This window comes from Rhipicephalus sanguineus, chromosome 4 (genome assembly GCF_013339695.2).
Source record: "Rhipicephalus sanguineus isolate Rsan-2018 chromosome 4, BIME_Rsan_1.4, whole genome shotgun sequence".
Lineage (NCBI taxonomy): Eukaryota > Metazoa > Arthropoda > Arachnida > Ixodida > Ixodidae > Rhipicephalus > Rhipicephalus sanguineus.
In genome coordinates this window covers 71,842,465-71,863,935 of record NC_051179.1, presented here as the reverse complement: position 1 = coordinate 71,863,935, position 21,471 = coordinate 71,842,465, and the positions used below count along the sequence as shown (strand labels likewise).

Sequence of the window (21,471 nt, the reverse complement as noted above, 5' to 3'; positions counted from 1 at the left end):
CATCACATATCATATATCATCATTATCATATCAATCCAGTTTTTATGAAATTTTTATGAAATATGTGACTCATACGAACTATCTTTATAAAGAACTTCCCATGAAAGAGTGTGCGGGGGGGGAGGTCATGGCACCCTTCCCCTAACTCACGCCTCCTCTGATGACTAAATATTGAGATGGTGTATGAACGCTAGTGCTTTGAATTATGTGTGAGTACACGTGAGTATAAATGTGAGTCATCATAAGGCTGAAGTTGAGTAGATAGGACCATAGGCCGGCAAAAAAACTGTGGAGCTCACTCAGACTCACTCATGAAATATATTTTGCCCTTAGGGCTCACTCGGACTCAGACTCGCCAAAATTTTCCCCATTCAGACTCACTCGGACTCAGACTCGCGAAAATATTACTCCGCCTGACTCACTCAGACTCATGGCTCGATCTGAGTCTCTGTGAGCCTGAGTGAGTCGACTCATGAGTGAGTTTGCTGGCCTATGCTCACGAGTGAGTTTGCCGACCTATGCTTAAGTGTAACAAGTACAGTATTGTGTCAGAGACCCCCAAGTCCAACTGCATCCAACTGCTTTGCATTCATTGCAGATTCGCTAAACGGTGACAGTGTCACGGTGATGATTGCCTGCATTAGTCCGGCTATCTGCGACATCCCGGAAACAAACAACACCCTCCGCTACGCAGACAGGGCTCGACAGATCAAGACAAAGCCTGTAATCAAGAGGGTCAACACAGGTACCATTTCTAAACCTCCATGGTTAATCGCTGCATGGTCAACTTCATTTGATTTTACCTGACTAACCAGGTGGAAGCTGGTTCAGACTACTGTATTTTCTTGCGTACAACCCACACAATATAGTAGAGAAAATCCTTAGCTGAAGTCATGGTGTGGGTTATAGTACATGAATTTCAGTGCAGAAGTTGGCTTCATGGCATTGCTGCACGATAGCACAGAAAAGGTGGCTTGACTGCAATACGTGGAGATCTTTCTCTTGTTTTAATATTTGGCGTAGGGGGATGGGGTTATGGTGCGAGAAAATATTGTATACTATCTGAAACTCAAGGTAATGATGTGCTGAAATGGCATGGTGCTGAAATGGCATGAGAGCTTTTGAGACTTTCGAATATCACCTACCCAAAGAGACAGGTAAGTTAACCGCTGTCGTTTTGGCAAAAGCACACACGTATGTTGTTCAAAGGGTCTGGTTAGTATTTTTTTAGCTGATTTTGCTTTAAAATCGCATGATTATTAAATAAGCCTGACTGTAAATGGGTCTCATACTATATCAAATTAACAAAAAAAAATGTCTTCAGCTCTTCGGTCCAGATTGGGATTTCTAAAAATCTGTTGCTTGCTCACCACTTACGTTGTAAAATAGTAGTATTGCAAGTAAGCAGGATCACTGGTAACTGTGCGGGAAATTGATACATTTTTTTTGTTGCACAGTAAAAGCTCGTTAATTCACATCTTATTAGTTCAATTTTTTTCGATAATTTGATCTGAGTTGCACGGGCTGACCAAGCTCCATAGAACTCCATGTATTAAAGTGACAGGTGTCATTTATGGTGTCCACATTTTCTACTTTGCGACATTGCGGGTGCATATGTCTGAAGAATGGAGCAAGACTTGATACAGCGTCATAAGTTTCAATTGCCGCTGTGCATTGGCTCTATAAAAGTCACATAATTCAGCTTTGTCATTGAAAATCCACATAACTTTATAGAGCTTGTAGCGGTGTGGCTGGCGCGTGCTAGCAGCTCAAAAATAAATAAATAAATGAATAAATAAATAAATAGAAAGGTCAGCTGCCTAAAATTTGTAACAACATTGTCCTTACTTAAAAAGACATTTGCAGTAAAGGCACCTATTAGTTCTATTTTTTTAGGAATTTATCCCATTCTTCATAGAGTCCAGAATAGCTTCTTTCCAAAATTTAAATCATGGAGCGTGAGCTTTGTGGTATCGCAAAGCAGGTGGTGGCTTTCTTTTTCTCACCGATCGAGATCACTTGCAAGATATATATATATAATTTCATTCTTAAAGGGACACTAAAGACAAATATTAAGTCGACGTTGATAGTTGAAATAGCGGTCCAGAAACCTCGTAGTGCTGCTTTTGTGAGAAGGAAGTGCTTATTTTGAAATAAAATCACCTTTTTAGTGGTACGCATCGCGTTAGCGCGCTTCAAATCTCCCGCCTGAAAATACGACTTTCATACGTCACTGCTGCCATGCCCAACGTTGCCCGCTTTTACTGCGCGGCCGCCGACACTAGTAGCAGCCGAGCGGAAGTAGCGGGACCCACAGTAGCAACAACGGCGCTGCGGCAAAGACTTACTCGGATGGGCACATTCAAAGCCTTCACCAAGTTGCGGTTGGTCTCATAATCCTCAGTACGAAAGTGCAGTGAGCACACATGGAGAGGTTTTGACTGTTTAGCACACTGGCGCAATGGCATGACACTAAGCCACTTCGAGCGTAAGGGTTCATTCCGCAGCACCCAGTGAAAAGACACACCGGTCTCCTTGCTGCAGCACTGGCGTTGTGCACCATTCGGGCATCCGGCAATATCACACGCATGCGGCATTTTGTGGAACTTTCTGTCAGAGCGACTTTCACGAGCGCGCTAAACACGCACGGCAGTACGCGATCCCGAAACTACCACTGAGACGGGCGAGGCGCAGTTCGGCGAAAACGGAACCTTTGAACCACGCGCGCCGTTCCCCATGGCAACGCCACGGAGGTTTTGTTTTCCATGAATCAAGCGGAAACGAACAAACAGCATTTTATTACGTCTTTTAATGTTCGGAATGTTCTTTTTTTACTGCTGCTAGTTTGATTACTAGTGATTTATTGTAGGCTGACTTCCATACGTCATCGGGATCACTTCGAAAATGTCCCACTCGTGGCGCTCATCATGTGATACATTTAGCTTAATTTCTCGGAAAGTGGGGCACTGCTGTTGATAATATTGCCGTTTTAGAAGTTGTCATACATTGGGCTTTCACTCTGATATAAATTGTTATTTGCCTTTAGTGTCCCTTTAAGGCTGCGCTAAGTAGACACTATAATTTAAAAAACACACAGAAGGCAAGGATGATGGACAAGATGTTTACCGCAGTAGCACTCATCTCGTCTGTCATCCTCGTCTTCTGTTCCTTTATGTCTTTAATTATAGTGTCGACTTAGCACAGTGTTAAGAATAAATGAACACCAACTAACCCACCTTCTAGCTTTACTCAATGTCATACTGGTGTTGTCGGTGACATCCGTTAACTCAAAGGGTCCCTGAAATGGTTTTGACAATTTGGCATAAGCACATTGAACTGGTTGAGCGAGTCTTTAGGGTCATTAGCAGAGCAATTAGAGCTCTCTGTGTAAGGTGTGTAATTTATTATAAGGATATAAATTTTTGAATCGCTACAGTTAGTACCACCACTGTTTTCAGCTGCTCCTGCCCGTGGGTGAGTGATGTCAGATGTCTGGCAAAAGAAAACTGGCATGCATATTTATTTGTTTCTCAGGGCCGTAGCAACAACGTAGACAGCTCCGAATAATTGCTAGTAAAGTTCCTAGACGTCAGCGATCATACCGGTGCTCATTATTATACAACACATGCATGCATGTGTAATTAAGCGACAGATATGCCATGTGCTGAGACAGCTCGGCGCTCCTTCCCAATCTTAGTACGCTCTTTCGCATGACAGTAGTGTACTGCAGCGAAAGTGACTTAAACATTCCACACACAATAGATCAAGTCCAGTCCGTCTTCTTTTTTTCTTCCTCAGTCAACATGCGATTGTTGGTGCAGGCAGTTTGGTTAGTTTGGCTGCTTTGATGCGTGTAAGCAGGCGTGTAATCCGTTTGATTTAAACGTTGAGTTAGAAGTGACAAAGGCAGCAGATATTTTCAGGCATGGACAAGCAAAAGGTATGAATTTGCTGAATTAATGTACAGGGGCAGTGTGAATGAAGTGGCTTTTAAGGGGAGATGCGGGTCGAAAAACGCGAGTTTCCTAAAAAATTATCGATTTTTTGTTTTCACCTGTTTTGTTAAGATTAGTACCTCTACTATTCTGAAAAAAAAAATGAATATCGAGACTCAACTGGAAATGCTTTAAAATTGCGTCTAAAGAGCACAAGGTGGCTGTCAAAAGGCCGAAAGTGTGTCATCTTCGAGCACCTTGCCGCTGATAATGCGCCGCCGCTCACCATTGTCGACCGCATGAGGCGAAGAGCCGAGCCTCACTCTTCAAATAACGACGGCTTCCCGCGCTGCTGCAGCGCACGAAATAATAAAGAGAAGCATGCTTTTGCCGCCTTTTTCGAGCGCCGCGACTGGCTTTAAATCACGTGGTACGGATCGGGAGCCGCCATTGGCCGCTGTGCGCCTGTGTGTGCTGTGAAGCCTACTTGCAGGATCCGTGTCTCGTTGAGCAGCGCAGCTGAACAACGCTTTTCTCGAGTGCTTATCCGTTATGGATGAAGAAAGCCGTAGAAAGCGCGGTCACCGGCCTGTAAAGTTTGACACGGCGCACATATTTCGAGGACGCGGGCGGAAATCAAAGCCGAACACTCAAACCACGAAAAGATTGTCTGCTGCCACAAGGCGTAGTGGCAGTGACGCCGATGCGTCCGACGAGTTTGCTGCGGCATTCGAATGTGTGAGTGCCTGCGAGAAAAAGATCGGACTCTTCGAAGACAAAGAAAAATCACAGGACGACGAGTCTTCATTGGTTGCTGATATGACAGCACTGAACATGTTGGTTTAATCGAGGGCACTCCAGTTTTGAACGTGTTCTGGAAGAACTTGGCGTGCTCCCGCCTCATGATCTGGTTGCTCTTGGCATATCATGGGACAGCATACGCCAGAAAAAAATGTCTCAAAAACTAACAGGAGAAGCAAGGGCTTGACGGCGTGTGCTGCAGAAAAAATCTCTTGTCGAGGAGTCAGCTCGAAAGAGCCGTGAGGGCCAAACCTATGGTGCTGGCGCATTTTAATGGCAGTGGCCACTACAAGGAGGATTGTTCTTTCTTTTGTACAAATTTCGTCGCATTCAATGACATCTTTGATAAATAAACATGCAATTTTGACTTTAAAACTCTTTTTTCTCAAAACACAAATTTTGCCATTTTTGTCAATGTGCCCCTCCTTTTTCGGCTACTTCTGGTGCTCAGATCTGCATGAAATTTTTCCCAAATTTTTTCCAAAGTACGAGACATGCAGTTATCTTGTTTAAGTTTCAATATTCTTATTATATAATAAAAAAAAGTTATGTAAACTTTTACTAGGGTAGGAGAAATATGAACTTCCCACATTAAAATTTTTCACGGCTAGTGCATATTTTGTATGGACTTCCTAATTAGTTATTTGCATTACACACTTTATTTGAAACATTATGAGCTATCAATTGTAAAAAATTATTGAAGTTTAGGTCTGAAAAGAGGGGGGGCAAAAGGCTTGTTTTTCACTTTGTCATATTGCAGAACAAAAAGTATGCAACTTGCTAGAAAACTAATTATATATTTGAAATCAGCATAAAAAGTTCTATAAGCAGCTCAAGTTTCATTGCTCTAGGGTGAATATTAAAGAAAAAGTGTCTTCGAGTAGCATCTCCCCTTAAATGCACTGAAAACATGGCGGGTCAAATTTGAAATTCGTTTGAATTATCACAAGTCTACTCATTAGAGAATTTCATTATATTGAAGTTAAGTACGTCAAGGTTTTATTGTATTAGCAAAGAGATGACTTTCTGTCAGGTGCTCAAATTGTCATTTTGTCCTTCCGTGTGTGCAGAGAGCACTCCGTATCGCCGGCACCTGGATTTCCCGCCACCCTTTGCACCTTCCCACCGGCAGGCGACTCTTCAGACGCCTCTACGTACTCCCTTGCGTACCAAGGTAGCTGGGAGTTCCGTGAAACGAAAACCTAACGTGGCAGCTGTGCAGCTAGAGAGCACACGAATAGACACGCCCACAGAGGACGACAGTTTGGTTTCGTCCGACGCCTCCTTCGCAACAGCAAAAGGCTTGTCGCCTGTGCGCGAGTGTCCAACTCTGGCCTTGACGTAAGTGATCGCAACATTTCCTAGCGACAACCCACGTTGTGGCAGAGGTTCATTAACAGATCTCCCCCAGTTTGCTTAGCAATGCGTTAAAGGCCAACTCCGGCGATTTTTTGGCCATGTCAAAAAAATGGTGCTTTTATGTTCCTGAGACGCTCCTGTTACGGGCCCGATAGCAGAAATACTCGGCAAATTGGAGAATAATTTTAAATAAGCAAAAAAGCGCAACACCGAAACCCAACCGAGTGTACTGTCTACGTATGACGTAGACGTTGTTACGAACGAACCGGAAGTCGCGCAAGGCATGCTGGTCACGCCTTTTTGCTCTCTGCTGGCAGATTATGACTGATGGTGCCCATGTACTCTGTGTCAGGACTACAGCAGGCAGTACAGATTTGACTGGTGGAAAACACCGTTACACATTGAGGCTGAGACATACAGGGGCAGCAAGGGTTGTATTAAAAATGTCATGCAATAGATGAAATCTGGATTCCAAGGGATGGCAAAGAACTAGAAGACTGCTCATTAAGCATAACATGCCACTGTGAAGGCAGGTAAAGTGCATTTGGAGCATTGGTTTCAAAGATGAATGGGGCAACAATGGAAAAACATAAAGTATGCATAGAAAAGAAAGCTCATGTGCAAAAAGTGTTTCACAGTAGCTGAAAGGAAAGCACACCTTTCTTTTAGCTGGGTAGGCTTACTAAGAACCTGAATTTATAAAATATTTACCTGTAAAGACTGCGTGTAGTGGTACACACAAATTGTGACAGACGCTGTGGGCTGCCAGCACTTCAGCTAGTAAACCAGAAATCCCTCTTCATGTAATAAAATATTCGCCTAGTAAAATCATATAAAAATTCATGTTGTTAGTGTTACGTTTGTCTAGCCCGCTCTTCGTCTTTGTTTTTTTCTCTGTCTTCTTTTAAGTTTTTTTATTCCCTCCCCCCTCCCCCTCCAGATACATAATACAGTCGAACATGGATATATCGAACTCGAAGGGGATCGCGAATTAGTTCGATATATGAAAAATTCTATATAAAAAAATACAGGCCCCGAGACCTCACCATTGGCGGACGATCACCTACAGTCGGCGCATTCAAGAATAACAACTAATTCCACACACACGATGCAACAGAATGTTTTATTTGCGCGAAAAAAAATTGCTTATCTTGGCCTGCTTTTTAGTCTTCGAAATGAAGTTGAAGACGTTGGCCTCGATCTTATCGAGGCTGTCCAGGTGCAACTGCCCGGTTCACTACATGTCGCCGTAAAAACAGCGAATCGAGCCGAACGCTGCCGCCACTTCAGCGGCGGAGTACGCGCGTATAGCCGCCGCCTCTTCCAGACGACCTTCGTCGCCACTTGAGCTGTTGGCTTGGGCATCCTGGGTCCCTGCGACTGCAGCTACAATGTCCTCATCAGCGAGGCTCGCAACAGCCTGAACATTGCAGTCCGCTTCCTCAAAAATCGTCCGCAGACACTCTGGGTGGAACGGCAGCCGGGAAGAGGGACGACAACTCGTGAAATGTGTCGTCTATGCGTTTGTCGTCGCCGTCTTCACTGGTTTCCGCAAGTTCCGCCGTCACGAAGCCTGCCTTCCGGAAGCAGTTGGCCACTGTGTTCGTCTTCACGTCTCACCAGGCGCCCGTCACCATTTGATTGGCACCAAGCAGGTTAACCTTAAGCTTACCTTGAAGGACTTGATGATGCCCTAGTTGAGCAGTTGCAGCTTTGCTGTCGTGTTGGCCAGCAGAAACTTCAGCTCGATGTTCTTGAGCTCACAGGGGAGCACGCACGCAAAAGAGGAATGCGGTGGTATGCGACAACTCACGGAAGTGAACTTTGCCAACAAAGCGCTCGCAATCAGTCGTGATGGCGGCGATGGCTACCCGGGCACCCGGGCTACCTGCAAGGGCAGCAGCGATGTACGAAAGGTGCGAGCAGTGGTTGGCTGAGCAAATACGAAAGGGGCGGGCAGTGGTTGGCTGATCAAAACTCACAAAACAGCAAAAAAAAGAAAGCGAATGGAGGAGGTCGTCGGCTCCTTCGTTACTGCTTTCCGAGCCAACGGTAACACGGACAGCGTAGGAGAGAGAGAAAAAAAAAAGAAAAAGAAAAGCCATTCTACAAGTTGGAGAACGCGCCCAGCAGGAATACAGTCCGAGCCCACTTGCCCTCACGTTTTTCAAGCGTTTCGGGTGTTGGCTGAGGCGCGGTGGTGCGAACTTCACGGGGCTCAGCGCGTGCCGAAGTGCGCCTTCCAGCTCGCGCGGTGTTCGATATATCCGATGGCGGGTAAAATTATTGTTCGTAATAGACGTGCGAATTTCTATACTTTTACAAAGGATTTTCAAGGGGATAATTTACGAGTTCTATATAGCTGAAAATTCGGTATATGTGGGTTCGATATATCCGTGTTCGACTGTACTAACATGCCTAACATTTGGTTCTTTTAGTCAGAAGTCATATGCAATGAAAAGAGAGGGAAGCCCAAAGATAGTGCAAGGAACACCTACATTTATTATTTCAAGGACCATGCCCAGGGTCTCAGTAGTGTTCTCAGTTTTGTATGCACAGTACTTGTTACGAGTGTAGCCGAACAGTTCCAAGAAGGCGGACTGCCCCTGTAGTCTCCATCAACGGTTGCGCCCGAGGAACTGACACCAACGACATGAACCTTTCGCGCGATTGCACGCTCGGGATCGTACACGAACACCGATCCCGTGTTGTTTATTGTTCTGCCATTACAGGGTGGCGCTACTGGCCACACTGGCGTCAGTTCCTTGGGCGTAACCATTGACAACGACCGCTGTACTCTCGAGCAGATGTCTTGGATATAGAATGCTCTAACAGCCGCGTCCATTCGCATGCCTCAGGCCACTTGTGGAAAGACTTTGCCAACGGCTCGGGCCATCGCTGCGCCAGGACATCCAGAAGAAGATGGACAGCTTCATGGCTCAGTCGTTTTTGGAGACCACATCCGCCACTGTTAGGGAGCGCACATTGACTGAGGAGCAACAGGCACTGGTGGACACACTGGACACCACACTGCAGGAGCGGAAGCGCAAGACTATGGACCACACACCCCTGCAAGGTACAATGTTGACAGAAAACTGACAAACAATTAGAAGCACTTCCCCTTTTTGGAATACGGGGCAAGTGAAACTTGGCATGTGCGTGCCTGACCTTCTTTCTTTCTTTCTTTCTGTCTCTCTCTCTCTATTGTATTGCGCAATGCTCCCTCCTAACTAGTATTTCGTTCCTCCATGCCGGGGATTGGCTCTTCAGTCACATAGCGGAGCAACTCTTCTTCCAAATTGGGTAACTTGCACTGCTTTCCTCGGAAAGCGCAGTTATTGCTGTTGGTGTTCCGCAAGGCTTCTTTTTGAGCACACCAGTGTCGAACACACTTCTCGTAAACATGGAATTTTCTGCCACCGGCACGTTTCCCATGCTCGAGAGCATACTCGATCACCTTCAATTTATAGCCAGCCGTGTAGCTATTCAGGTGTTTGCTCATCTTGCCAAAACATGAACGCCGTGTAGAAAACAAGCCAGCATGAAGGTCATCGAACAGTGGGGAAAACTACAGCAAATGGCTGGCTGAGCTGCACATGCACAAACCGAACAACACGAATGCCATGCCAAAGTTGGTGATGCTAATGCTGATATAGATAGCGCCGATAGCGCGTTTGTATTGAAGTATGAGAAGCTAAAAATAAAATCCTGCTTTAACCTTTAGTTGGCAGTGTATGAACACTGATGAAAAAGTTTAAAATTTTTAGCCCACTCCATGAACATCTTAACACGAAGAAAAAAAAAAAAATTGATTCTAGTGATGATGATGATGATGGTTGCGTTCCCTTGCGCCATCTATCGATTACGCCTAGAAGCTCTCATGCGCGCGTGCATTTTGAATACGTATTGGTTGAGGAAAGTGTGGGTGTGGCCTTTACGCGGATCTTTTTTAACACGAAAGTGTTTTATGCCGGGGTCCACCAAGTACATCCGTCACGGATATGACGTTGATAAAATGGACGCCAACGGGAGAGAAAGAAAAAAACCAAGAAAAGATACCCCGCTGGGAATCGAACCCACGACGTTGTGGCCGCGACGGCAAGCGCCCGACACCCTACAGACTAGGCTAACTCGGGAGTTGCTAGACACGGCGTGAACGCGCCTTATATCTTTCACACATTCTCTTTCGCGGCGGGCGGAGCGGGGCGGTGCCGCCGTCTGTGAGACGTGAAAAGAAGTAATGCTTCACGGTCGACACTTACTAGCGCTTACTCCGAGATTGCACGCTATATCGGAGGTCATGGTTAAAGCGTCTCGATACCAGAGAGGTAGGCTGGCCACGCTGGCGTCGCCGAGGCACCCTTGACACAGTTACGTTCTTTGCCTTTGGCTTCGTGTTAGCGTGCGTCGGCTCATTGGAGTAGGGCAGCTTCCACGTGCACCAACGGGATTTCTCTGCCGCCGACTGCTTCAATTGCGAGAGCACCAACTAACAAAACTGCTGCAGAATGTGTTGCAGAAAGGACGCGATTTCAACGGGCGAATGTCGTTGATGTCGTGCCTGGGTGGAGCGAGAGCAGCGCCTGAGAGACAGAGGCCAGCGGGACGCACGCGTTTGCGGCTCAGGCTACGAACCTCTACCTCCCGTGTTGCTGAAGCGCAGTGTGTGTTATGTATGCATGAGCACAGGCGTCGGCTACCCATTACTAGAAAGCGCAGACCGTGCCGTTCTCTCCTTAACTGACGACGCTTTGAAGAAGTGCATACCGGGTACCAGTGTTGATCATGAGCTTGTTGATATCATCCTTACGCGGGATTCACGATTCGCTGTGTCCAAATATATGTTCACATCGTCAGCTACCACACCGGTTTAATCATGATCATGGGCGTTAGTCATCGCGATAGAGACATGCTGTCAACATGGGTGCATCCACGTCAAACGGTGCTTTAGCTGCCAAACACGAATAGACATTGTACAAGCTCTCATATATCACTACACAATAAGCACTACTTCTGTGAAGACACGTTGCACTTTCGTGTTATACCGATTCCTATGACGGAGGGATCAGCCATGTTTTTTAGAATATGCACTTCTAAAAAACTGGGCGTGGCCCTTACGCGCATTTATACGGTATGCATTTGACCGGCGCACCTTTGAGGGTTGCATTTCTGTACGCTTGCCAGCATCAGGTTTTTCGCAAACTATGCTGCCACCGCCACCGAAATTTGTAACTCGTACAAGCTTTGGAGGAACATGGCACTTAAAAAAAATTATTTCTTGATTGAATTGCTCAGTTTATGTATATTTGTATGCTGATTTCAAATTAAATTATTTTTGTAGTATGATGCATAGTTTTTAAAATAAAAAATATTTCATGTGCCCTTTGGGGAGCAAGATTTTTTCCAAACTAAGAGTTACAAGGTAAATTAGCATACGACAATAATCTGAAATCAGAACTGTGTGCAGTGCAGCAAAAATGGATGTTCTACACCCATTATAACAAAAGTTACAAAATGTTGAACATTCACGAGTGAAATCCCAGCTTGAAATTGACTCACTTGGGAATGTTCAAAATACCATAACTTCTATTAAAATGGGTTTAGAACACTAATTTTTGTTGCACTGCATGAAGTTCTGATTCCAGGTTATTGTGCTGACTTACTTTGTAACTCTCTCAGTTTAGAAAAAAATCTTGCTCCCTAAAGGGCACATGAAATATTTTGTATTTTAAAAACTACACATTTATACTAGAAAAATAATTGCATATTTGAAATCAGCACACAAATATACATAAACTCGCCAGGTTTCATCAAATTAGATCAAGAAATTAGGGGTGTGCGAATATTCGAAATTTCGAATATTTTTCTAATAGTGTTCGCTATTCGATTTGATTCGCACTGGAATTTTACTATTCGAACTATTCGAACTTCCCAAAAACAAATACAGTCAACGTCCAATTGAAAGTGACCCCTTCAGATTTGCAATATGCTTCACCTCATTACACTCTCGTATTGCGGCAAAGCTGCCTTTCAAGCTCCATTATGGTCTAACTTTGCCAAGACACAGTCAACGTCCGATTGGAAGTGGTTCCTAGATTTTCAATATTCTTCATCTCATCACACTCCTGTATTGCGGCAAAGCTGTCTTTCAAGCTCCGTTACGGTCGCAAACGTATTAACTCAAGAAAACGCTGGTTCCAACATGGAGATGAAAGATGTGGCAGAGGTGGGGGCTCAATTAATGCTGTTTTGGACCTGAAATTTGAGCAGGAAGTCCGAAAAATCGGAAGCCAAAGCTTTTTAGCATCCAAAATTTCAGATGTTCTTATATATCGACGTCTACGAGGCAGATTTGGAACTCCGGACTTGAAGGGAACACACCTTGTCTGCCACGTCAGTTGGGCTTCCACAGCAGTTGAAAGAGGAGGAGAGGCTGAGGAAATGGCATCTTTGCCTATCACATGTAAAATGTTGTCGGCAACGCTTTGGTTGCACCAAATCATGTAAATAAATACAATTTGGCCTCTACATTGCCTCATTCTTGATAAGACAACTATGAAACACCACCCTGCCAGTGCTTCATCAACCTAGCGAAAAGAAACACTTTCATGTTGCTATCTCATAAGAATATGCTTAGGAATCCCCTCTAACTTTTTTTCTGCAATTTCGCTTAGAAATATTCGAAAAATATTTTAGAAATATTCGAGAAATATTCGAAAAATATTTGATTCGCACTCACACTTCAATATTCGAATTCGCTTCGCACCCAAAATTTTGCTATTAGCACAGCTCTGCAAGAAATAAAAAGTTTTTTTAAAGAGCAGTGTCCCCCTTTAAAAACCAAAGCAATCTGGACTTATAGGCACTGAATCCTAAGCTGTAAGCATGCCAATAGTGTATATACACTAGGAGGTCCAGGGCTTCTCAGCATGGGCAGCACAGGAAATACGGCCAGCCCATACGCTCTACTGTACTGCACTTTTGTAGTGAGAGCTGTTACAGGACTAGTATTTGGATTCTGCATTTTTGGCAGTAGAAACGGTAAATGCATTAGTTCCATTGTACGCTTGCCTACACCGTTATCCTACACCTGCCTCATAATAACTTAAACTTCAGTGATAAATTCAAAGAAGCTCAATTTGGGTGAATCAAAGTTTCGGGTGTTCTTTGCATTTCTGTGGCAGTTCAAAACCTCCTTTAGTGTCATTTTAATTGCCTTCACGGAATCGTCATAGAATGTTAAAAAAAAAGTTGCACCAGGCACTGTGCTTTCCTTGTTTCAGCACATTAAGTTGCCATGGCTTACCATTGGCGATGTTGTTTATTAACTGTAGGCATCTCGCCTGTTCTTTCCTCTTGATCTGATATATTTTACGTCACTTCTTATCCTGACCAGACACAACAAATACACCGACGACAGTAAAAAAAAGGAAGCTTTCCGGGTCTGGCTCCAAAGCCCGAAGATGCTCATGGAAATCGTCACCCGAGCTCCAAAAACCAAATCTTCGAAAGAGCCCTCAGTCGCAGAAGGAAAACGACTCCGTGCTTCGTGGGGCATCTCTTGACCATGTGGTGGGAGAAATGACCGGTAAGCTTCAAGTCGGGATTAGTCTGGTCGGTGACCTCTTTTGAATGTGCTATTACTTTTTCTATGCAAATGATTGGCGATTTTGGGACCTTTGTTTGCATAATAGCTATAATTAATTCTTTTGTTGAACTTATATTAATAAACTGAACTGGAAGAACAAGAGTTCACGATTAGCAGCCAGATCTTAGAATTTCTGAGAGAGTAGGTATGTATACCTACGTCAGTTACAGGCGAACCTCGCTACAACGAAGTAGCATCAGGACCGTTAGTTAGTTTGTTACTTCCGATATTCGTTGTAACACTAGAGACAAAAATCTGCTCTAGCAATTTGGCCATGTGGCTCACGCAAAAATCCTAGATACAAAAATGCATTATTCTAGGCTTAAATCCCACTATAAATGAGGTAATCTTTAGCCGTCTCCTCGTGGCATTTCAAACTAAATAGACCAGAATGTGAGAAGGTGAAATTACAACAAAAAAAATGTTCAACATTTTTTAAAATGTGGTTGTGTATTTTCTTTCGATATTTTTTTAATTTTTGAAAGTCTGCCTGTGCGAACCAAATATTTCTTCGTTACATCCGGTATCACGGCGGCTCTCGCTTTTTTGGTTTCGTTATAAAAAGAGTAAATGTCACCGAAACAAAGCGTGACCAACCAGACTTCGTAGTTAGTTTGCTATAACCGATAATGCTATATCGCTTTAACTGTGCTAACAAAGGAGCCTAAGAATATAAGGATGGACTGGAGCGAATACAGCAGAAATTCCCAAATCATGACAGGCAACCTGCCTCTGTCCCTAAAGTTAAATGCATACAATCACTGCATATTATTGTCAGTTCTAAAATATGGATGGGTTTCGATGGAGGCGAAAATGTTTGAGGCCCGTGTACTTAGATTTAGGTGCACGTTAAAGAACCCCAGGTGGTCGAAATTTCCGGAGCCCTCCACTACGGCGTCTCTCATAATCATATCGTGGTTTTGGGACGTTAAACCCCAGATATTATTATATTAATTAAAATATGGATGGGATCAAACTTGGAGGATGACAGAGAAACTAGAGAAAGAGTTAAGGATCACCCAGCATGCAGTGGAATGGAAAATGCTAGGCATTACATTAAGAGATCGGAAGAAGCAGAATGGGTCAGAGAACAAATGGGGGCAGCAGATATTCTAGTCGACATTAAGCGAAAGGAATGGACCTGGATGGGCCACATAATGTGTCGGAAAGAAGACCAGTGGTCAGTTAGAGCAATGGAGTGAATACCAAGATGGGAAACGCAGCCAAGGGAGGCAGCGGGTTAGGTCACGGGATGAAATCAAGAAGACCTCTAGCAAAGCATCCCTATTAACTCGCTCTGATGTTTTGGAGCTTTAGTACCCAGCATAGGTCGGCAAACTCACTCAGACTCACTCGAGACTCAGATCGGGCCGCGAGTCTGAGTCCGGGTGAGTAATATTTTGGTGAGTTTGAGTCCGAGTGAGGCCGGTTGAAGAAAATTTTAGTGAGTCTGAGTCCGGGTGAGTCCAGTTGAGGAAAATATTGGTGAGTCTGATTCCGAGTGAGCCCTAAGCACAAGATATATTTCTTGAGTGAGCCTGAGTGAGCTCCACCTTTTGTTGCCGACTTATGGTCCTACCTACTCATCTTCAGCATTACTATCAGCCTTATATCGCCTTACGTTCATAATCAAGTGTAGTCACACATATCTCGCCACACTAGCATTCATGCGCCATCTCAATATTGATGAGAGGCGTGAGTTAGGGGAAGGGGTGCCATGACCTCCCCCCGCAAATGGTCTCATGGGAAGTTCTCGATAAAAATATCTCGTGTGAGTTGCACATTTCATAAAAATGTCCTTACTGGATCGATATATGATGATGATGATATATGGTATATGATGATAACTCATATTTGAAGGTACAAGATCAAAAGGTGTATCGTAGAGCACTGATTATGGGAGATACTGGCGTTGAAGAGGATTGACACCATGATTGAAAAAGCTAATTTTACGCCAACGGACTCATGAGTCGACTCACTCAGGCTCACTCAGACTCAGGTGAAGCCCTGAGTCTGAGTGAGTCTGGCTGAGTAATATGTTGGTGAGTTTCAGTCTGAGCGAGTCGGGCTGAGAAAAAGTTTAGTGAGTCTGAGTTCGAGTGAGCCCTCAGAGCAAAATATATTTCTTGAGTGAGTCTGAGTCAGCTTCAATATATATTTGCCGAACTATGGTACCCAGAATTAAAATTTTCTGTAACCACAGTTTTCACTGCATCCACTCTGTTTTGTTGCGCACATAATACAAAACGGTGTTTGCCTCCTGGAATGCTTCTAGGGAACATTTTTGTCAACTGACGTCAAGAAAAGCTACTTTTTCTTTTTCGCGCAGCCCGTGTGTCAGATGTTCACAACAAGGGGTCCCCAGTGGCCACTGAAGCCATGACGCCGCGGCGGAGAAACTCTGTCTTTGTGGTACCAAAGACGCCACAGTCTTGCATTGCCTCCCGGACACGGCGTAGGACGACCGTGTTCAATCAGAGACCTGCAGACGTATTGACGCCTGCACCAAAAGTGGCCACCAGAAAGAGTACTTGCCGTACATGTCGTGAGTGCCCTTTATTTTGTTTTTCTTTTTTTTTATGTGTGTGCGTTTTTCCGTATGTGTAGTTGACAACCTTGTGCGCTTCTTGTGCCGTTCAAATGTGATGCAGCCACTACCAAAACACTCAACTGGTTGCAGTGTATGCTTTGGGTGCTGAGACAGGGATGCGGCCCACATAACGATCACCGGATGAATTGGCTCATGGGCTAGTTCGTACATGTTCTCGAGTACTAGGTTTGTGCAGCATGAATAAATGGAAACAAGAGAACACCAAAATGACAATCCTCCTTGTCTACGTTTATTGGCACTGTGCAAACTTAGTACATAATTCAATACATACCAACTATTTTTGTGAGTGAACTCTTTCATCACCGTAGCACTTTTTTTTTTTGTATTCCTCCTTGTTTCTGTTTGTTTCACGAGAATACAGTAGACTCTCGTTAAATGGAACCTGAAGGGACCAGGAAAACGTGTGCGATTTAACAGGAGATCCATTTACTGTGAGATGAACGGGAATGCACAATTCAAGTACGGTACCAAACATAATAGAAGCAGTTGTTCCATTTAATCAGCAGTTCCGTTTAAGCGATTTCAGTTTACTGAGAGTCTACTACATATACCAGCTAAATTTGTGACTGGATTATGTCAGCCAGCTCCACGCCACGTCATTTTTGTATGCCTTGTCTCTGTTTACTTGCGCTACACCAACTTAGTTCTCAAGAGCAATCGCATCTCGGCAGTGTGAACTTGCCGAACAAGAAAAGGGTGCTGTTGGATTACAGTACTCTGACATGCTTACATACTCCCTAAGGATAGTGGAGGCTGTGCACACATAAATGTGCATTTAAGCTTGCCAGCTCTGGTCAACGGTATGGTGGTCAACAAAGGGTCAACAGTACTCCGGTCTCTACCACAGCAGGATGGGCGTGGCTTTGAGTGAAGGCACCAGCCAACTGCATTCACATGACCCTCTCACTGCAGTTCTGTTGAATCATCTTGCAGATCACATTCCGCTGTGTATGTAGAGGTGTGTTGTTAAAAGTCCTCCCTTGCATTGTATTATGCTTGTACATGGCTCGCCACCACGGTGACCCGGTGGTTATGGTGCTTGGCTGCTAACCCAAAAGACGTGGGTTCAATCTTGGCCGTGGTGGTCGCATTTCGATGGAGGCGAAATGCTAGACGCTCGCGTACTGTGCGGAGTCGGTGCACGTTAAACCTCAGATGGTCGAGATTATCCAGAGCCCCCCATTATGACATGCCTCACGTTATGGTTCTGGCATGTAAAAACCCCCACAAATTGCTGTGTAGCTACGTGTAACGACTGTGGCATGGTACTCCAAGCTGCATGTATGGAAAGTGCAAACCTCTAAGCAGATGAGTTTCACTTGTGTGCTGCAGGCAAGAAACCGACAGCATCGGGACCTATGTCTACTCCCAGAAGTGCGCAAACTGCACACAACAAGACCGTACTGAAGCTCCTCAACTCAGCTTCCGAGAAGGACCTCCAGTTGCTGGCTAAAGTTGGTCCCAAGAGGGCACGAGTAAGCAGACCCTAAGTCTTTTTTGATGTCGTGCGTAGGTTGTCTGGTAACCTTCATACCTAGACAAATTTCCTTCTTAATTTACTTCTCATTGCCCTATTCCCATTTCATATCGCTATTGCATTTCTCGTGTGACTTTGTACAATGCAGTTAATGCCAGATTGAGACTTTCTACGGACGAAAAAATTAAAATTAAAAGCGAATACATGCTTTTCTTACTGCCTTCAAGGGCTCAAACAGCCACGAAAATGTCAAAAAGAGCTTGCCAGCATACTGTTAGACCTGTTAGGCATCCTCATGCTTGACTGATGGGAGACTTGTGAGATAGATTGGCGGGGAAACACACACACAGCTCATGCGCAAGATATCAATGGCTAATATAGCCTAGAACCTATTTCAAATCAAATTTAAAGTGTGTGCCGCACGACTGTATCTAAAATGGAGCACCTAGCAACATCGACATCAACTTGGTTTGGATGTAAACAACCGACAACCATCTACGGCAGTGGTCTCACAACCTGTACAATCGGATTAAGGAGGACAATGATGCTTGCGAGAAACCTAGGTGTTGACTATGTTCCACTGAACATGTTCCACTGAACTATGTTCCATTGAACTATGTTCCACTGAACTGAATGCTTGATTATTGTTTAACATTAACCTGGCTTCGTATCTTCAGTTTATGGGGCAGCATGGAAGCTTAAAGCGATTGCTCCAGGCCCTCATAAACACTCTGGAAGACTCCTGGTGACCTCTAGACTAAAGATGCAACCCTTCAGGCAGCAGATTACACGTCTACATATACAGTCGCTAACTGACCAGCGCTTACCTGCTGCTGTGGTGATATCATATGTGTAAAGGTCTTTTGTGAGAAAGCTGTCAAAAGGCTGGGCAGAATGAAAGTTTGTGGAACAGTCAATATCTTAAAATCGGTGCATGATAGGCAAAAAATAATTGCATATTTGTTCTCAGCAGTCAAAATTACATACTGTTACGTGATTCACTTAGAAATTCTAAAAACTATGAGTAGTTTTGAGATGAGTAGTTTTGAGACCGGTGTCACCTATGGTGTAGCACTGGTAAGCAGCAACTTGAGTTCAATTCCCAGCCATGGATATATGTATAATACCATATGGTATTACCATTTTTGAAACTACTTTTTCTGGTTATCGACTATAAAGTCAGTGACCTTTTTTGCCAAGCTTGAGTGAACTTTAGGGGGCTTGAAAGCATTGATTTCTTCTAAAATTTTTCGTTGATGTGCCTGTACTATCTCATATTTAAGGTGTACTTTCCCGGTCTTTTGTTACAGATGCTGCACTTGCACAGGAGCCTGCGTGGTCCGTTTGAGACCTTTGAGGACTTGCGAAAAGTTGAGGGCCTTGGAGGAGAAAATTTCTTCAGTGCTTTCATGTCGGCAAACATCTTAACATAATCTGAAAGCCTTCATGACAATTTTTTTTTAAATATTTTAGTCTGTCCAGTTTTTCCATGTTTTTAAGACTAGCTTTACATGATAGCTCTACATGCAGACAAAAGCCTTCCTGACGGTTTTTTTTAAATATTTTAGTGTGTTCAGTTTTTCCATGTTTTTAAGACTGCTATCTTTATGTGATAGCTCTACATGCAGACAAAAGCCTTCCTGACGGTTTTTTTAAAATATTTTAGTGTGTTCAGTTTTGCCATGTTTTTAAGACTGCTATCTTTATATGTTAGCTCTACACGCAGACAATGCATAAAGGGCGAGCTTTTTTATGATATATGACACGCCGATGTGCAGCTTCATATATATACGAAAAAGGAAAATGAATGCTAGAACGTGTATAAATGTTAAGTCCATTTGAAGCACAAAGACTTGGACCAAAATGTACTTCAAGTTGGAGTAAGCTATTTGCACCCTGAAGGGGTCCTGCAACACTGTTTGGATACGTGTAGTCAGAAAATGCTGCCAATCTGTAGTCAAGGGCCCTTGCAAACATGTGAGCCAAGAGAGTGCTACCGCACTGCATGCAGGAGTTTACTATGTCATGTAAAAAACAACCAATAGTCGCTTGTTCTATCTTCAGTGAGGACATTATAAACAGTGCTGCCTGTGGGTGCAACTGGTATTCACTGAAACCCTAACAATTATGTATTATCTTTTGTGTTCTTAGTGACTAATGGAGAGAGACAGCGGTCATTCTGTGTGATGACTCTGCTTACACTTTGACAAATTGGAATTGGCAGCTAGAGATTCGTGCAATAGTAAGGTCATCTTGTAACTTATAAGGATGTTGCAAGGCCCCTTTTTAGGAAAGCTGGATGGTAAGGCGTCAAGTTTTACCGAGCCACATTTCTTGTCATTCATACATTGAAAAAAAAAAAAAAAGGAAGATACAGTAGACTCTCAGTAAACGGAAATCTGTTAAACGGAACTGCTGCTTAAATGGAACAACTGCATCTAATATAATTGGTTTCGTACTTGGATTCTGCACTCCTTTTCATCTCTCAGTAAACGGAACTCCTGGTAAATGAAACACATTTTTCTGGTCTCTTCAGGTTCCGTTTAACGAGAGTCTACTGTAGAAGCAAGAAAATGTAAGACAATACAAATTGTGTAATTTCTTTGTTTTACTTTGTTACTTGGGCCCGCTGCTCTCTTGTGGTTGTACATATTTCCGGGTGCCAGAGTTTATTATTCATAAGCATGCCAGTAGACCAACCAAAGGCCACTTTTTATTAGCCTTTTTGGCTGCATCTCTTTCGTCCTTGCTTTTCTTTTTTTTTATATGTACTTAATGCAAAACTTTTTGCTACCCTGATGAATTAATCATTCACACTTCTGATTGTTTACATTCATATTTGCGTTGGCACTTGCATGCTGGCTGTAGTTAGATGGAAAGACCGTATTTTATGTGCTTTTCGCTGCGTCTCATCAGAACCTTTCTTCTGTGTTTTGCATATTTATGACATTTTATATGCCTTACGTTAAAATTTTGTAACTTGTATATACGTATTCATCTGTCGTATAATATTCATTGTTTGAAAACCATATGTGTGCGCTGATGTGTCATTGACGGCTGAATGGCTGAGACTTGTATGTAACGAATTACGTGCAAATGATCCTGCAGTGTCTGTATATCAAAAATATGGGCCACGCCCATGGCTGTGCATGGTTGCCCTGAACTAAGTGGAAAGCGGACTGCTCAACCACTGCCCCTTTTCTATGGGTACCTACCTGTGTCCAAGTGTACCAAAGTGTGTTTTTTTATGTAAAATTCCAAGGCCTGAGACACTAATGGAAATTGGTGTCCCTGCATATGCTCTATGGGACGCTAGTGAAAATAAGCTTTATTTTTAATAAAAAGAATTCTAATTTTAAAAGTCCGTCCTTATTATTGTAACAATAACCCTTGGGTATGACACGAAACTGGGAACTGTGCCCTTCTGCTGATTTAAATATTTGTGCAACTGTTTGCACAGATTTCTGATAGTTCGTTGCCGTATTAATTAGTGATGACAACTGATAGTCTTAGGTCTGCCAATGTGATGGTGTGCCCCTGGCACTCTGAAAAAACTACTTTTCAGGTGTAGCTAGCCCTCCTGCATAGTTCATATTCTGTAATTCCTAGCCTCAGGAAGTCGACACCGATATTAACTGCA

At 43.7% G+C, this 21,471-nt stretch overlaps 1 protein-coding gene across 1 annotated transcript in view; it reads left to right on the top strand.

The window, feature by feature from the left end:
- The window catches only part of LOC119390234 (chromosome-associated kinesin KIF4A), a 33,394-nt gene extending 12,202 nt beyond the window's left edge, over positions 1-21,192 (top strand). Inside the window, exons 7-13 of the mRNA XM_037657801.2 lie at positions 599-745; positions 5,807-6,077; positions 8,954-9,171; positions 13,492-13,683; positions 16,073-16,288; positions 17,687-17,829; positions 19,142-21,192. Coding sequence (XP_037513729.1) covers positions 599-745; positions 5,807-6,077; positions 8,954-9,171; positions 13,492-13,683; positions 16,073-16,288; positions 17,687-17,829; positions 19,142-19,264 — 1,310 coding nt within the window. The 3' untranslated portion in view covers positions 19,265-21,192. The remainder of the gene's footprint in view (positions 1-598; positions 746-5,806; positions 6,078-8,953; positions 9,172-13,491; positions 13,684-16,072; positions 16,289-17,686; positions 17,830-19,141) is intronic.
- The last annotated feature ends 279 nt before the right edge of the window (positions 21,193-21,471 follow it).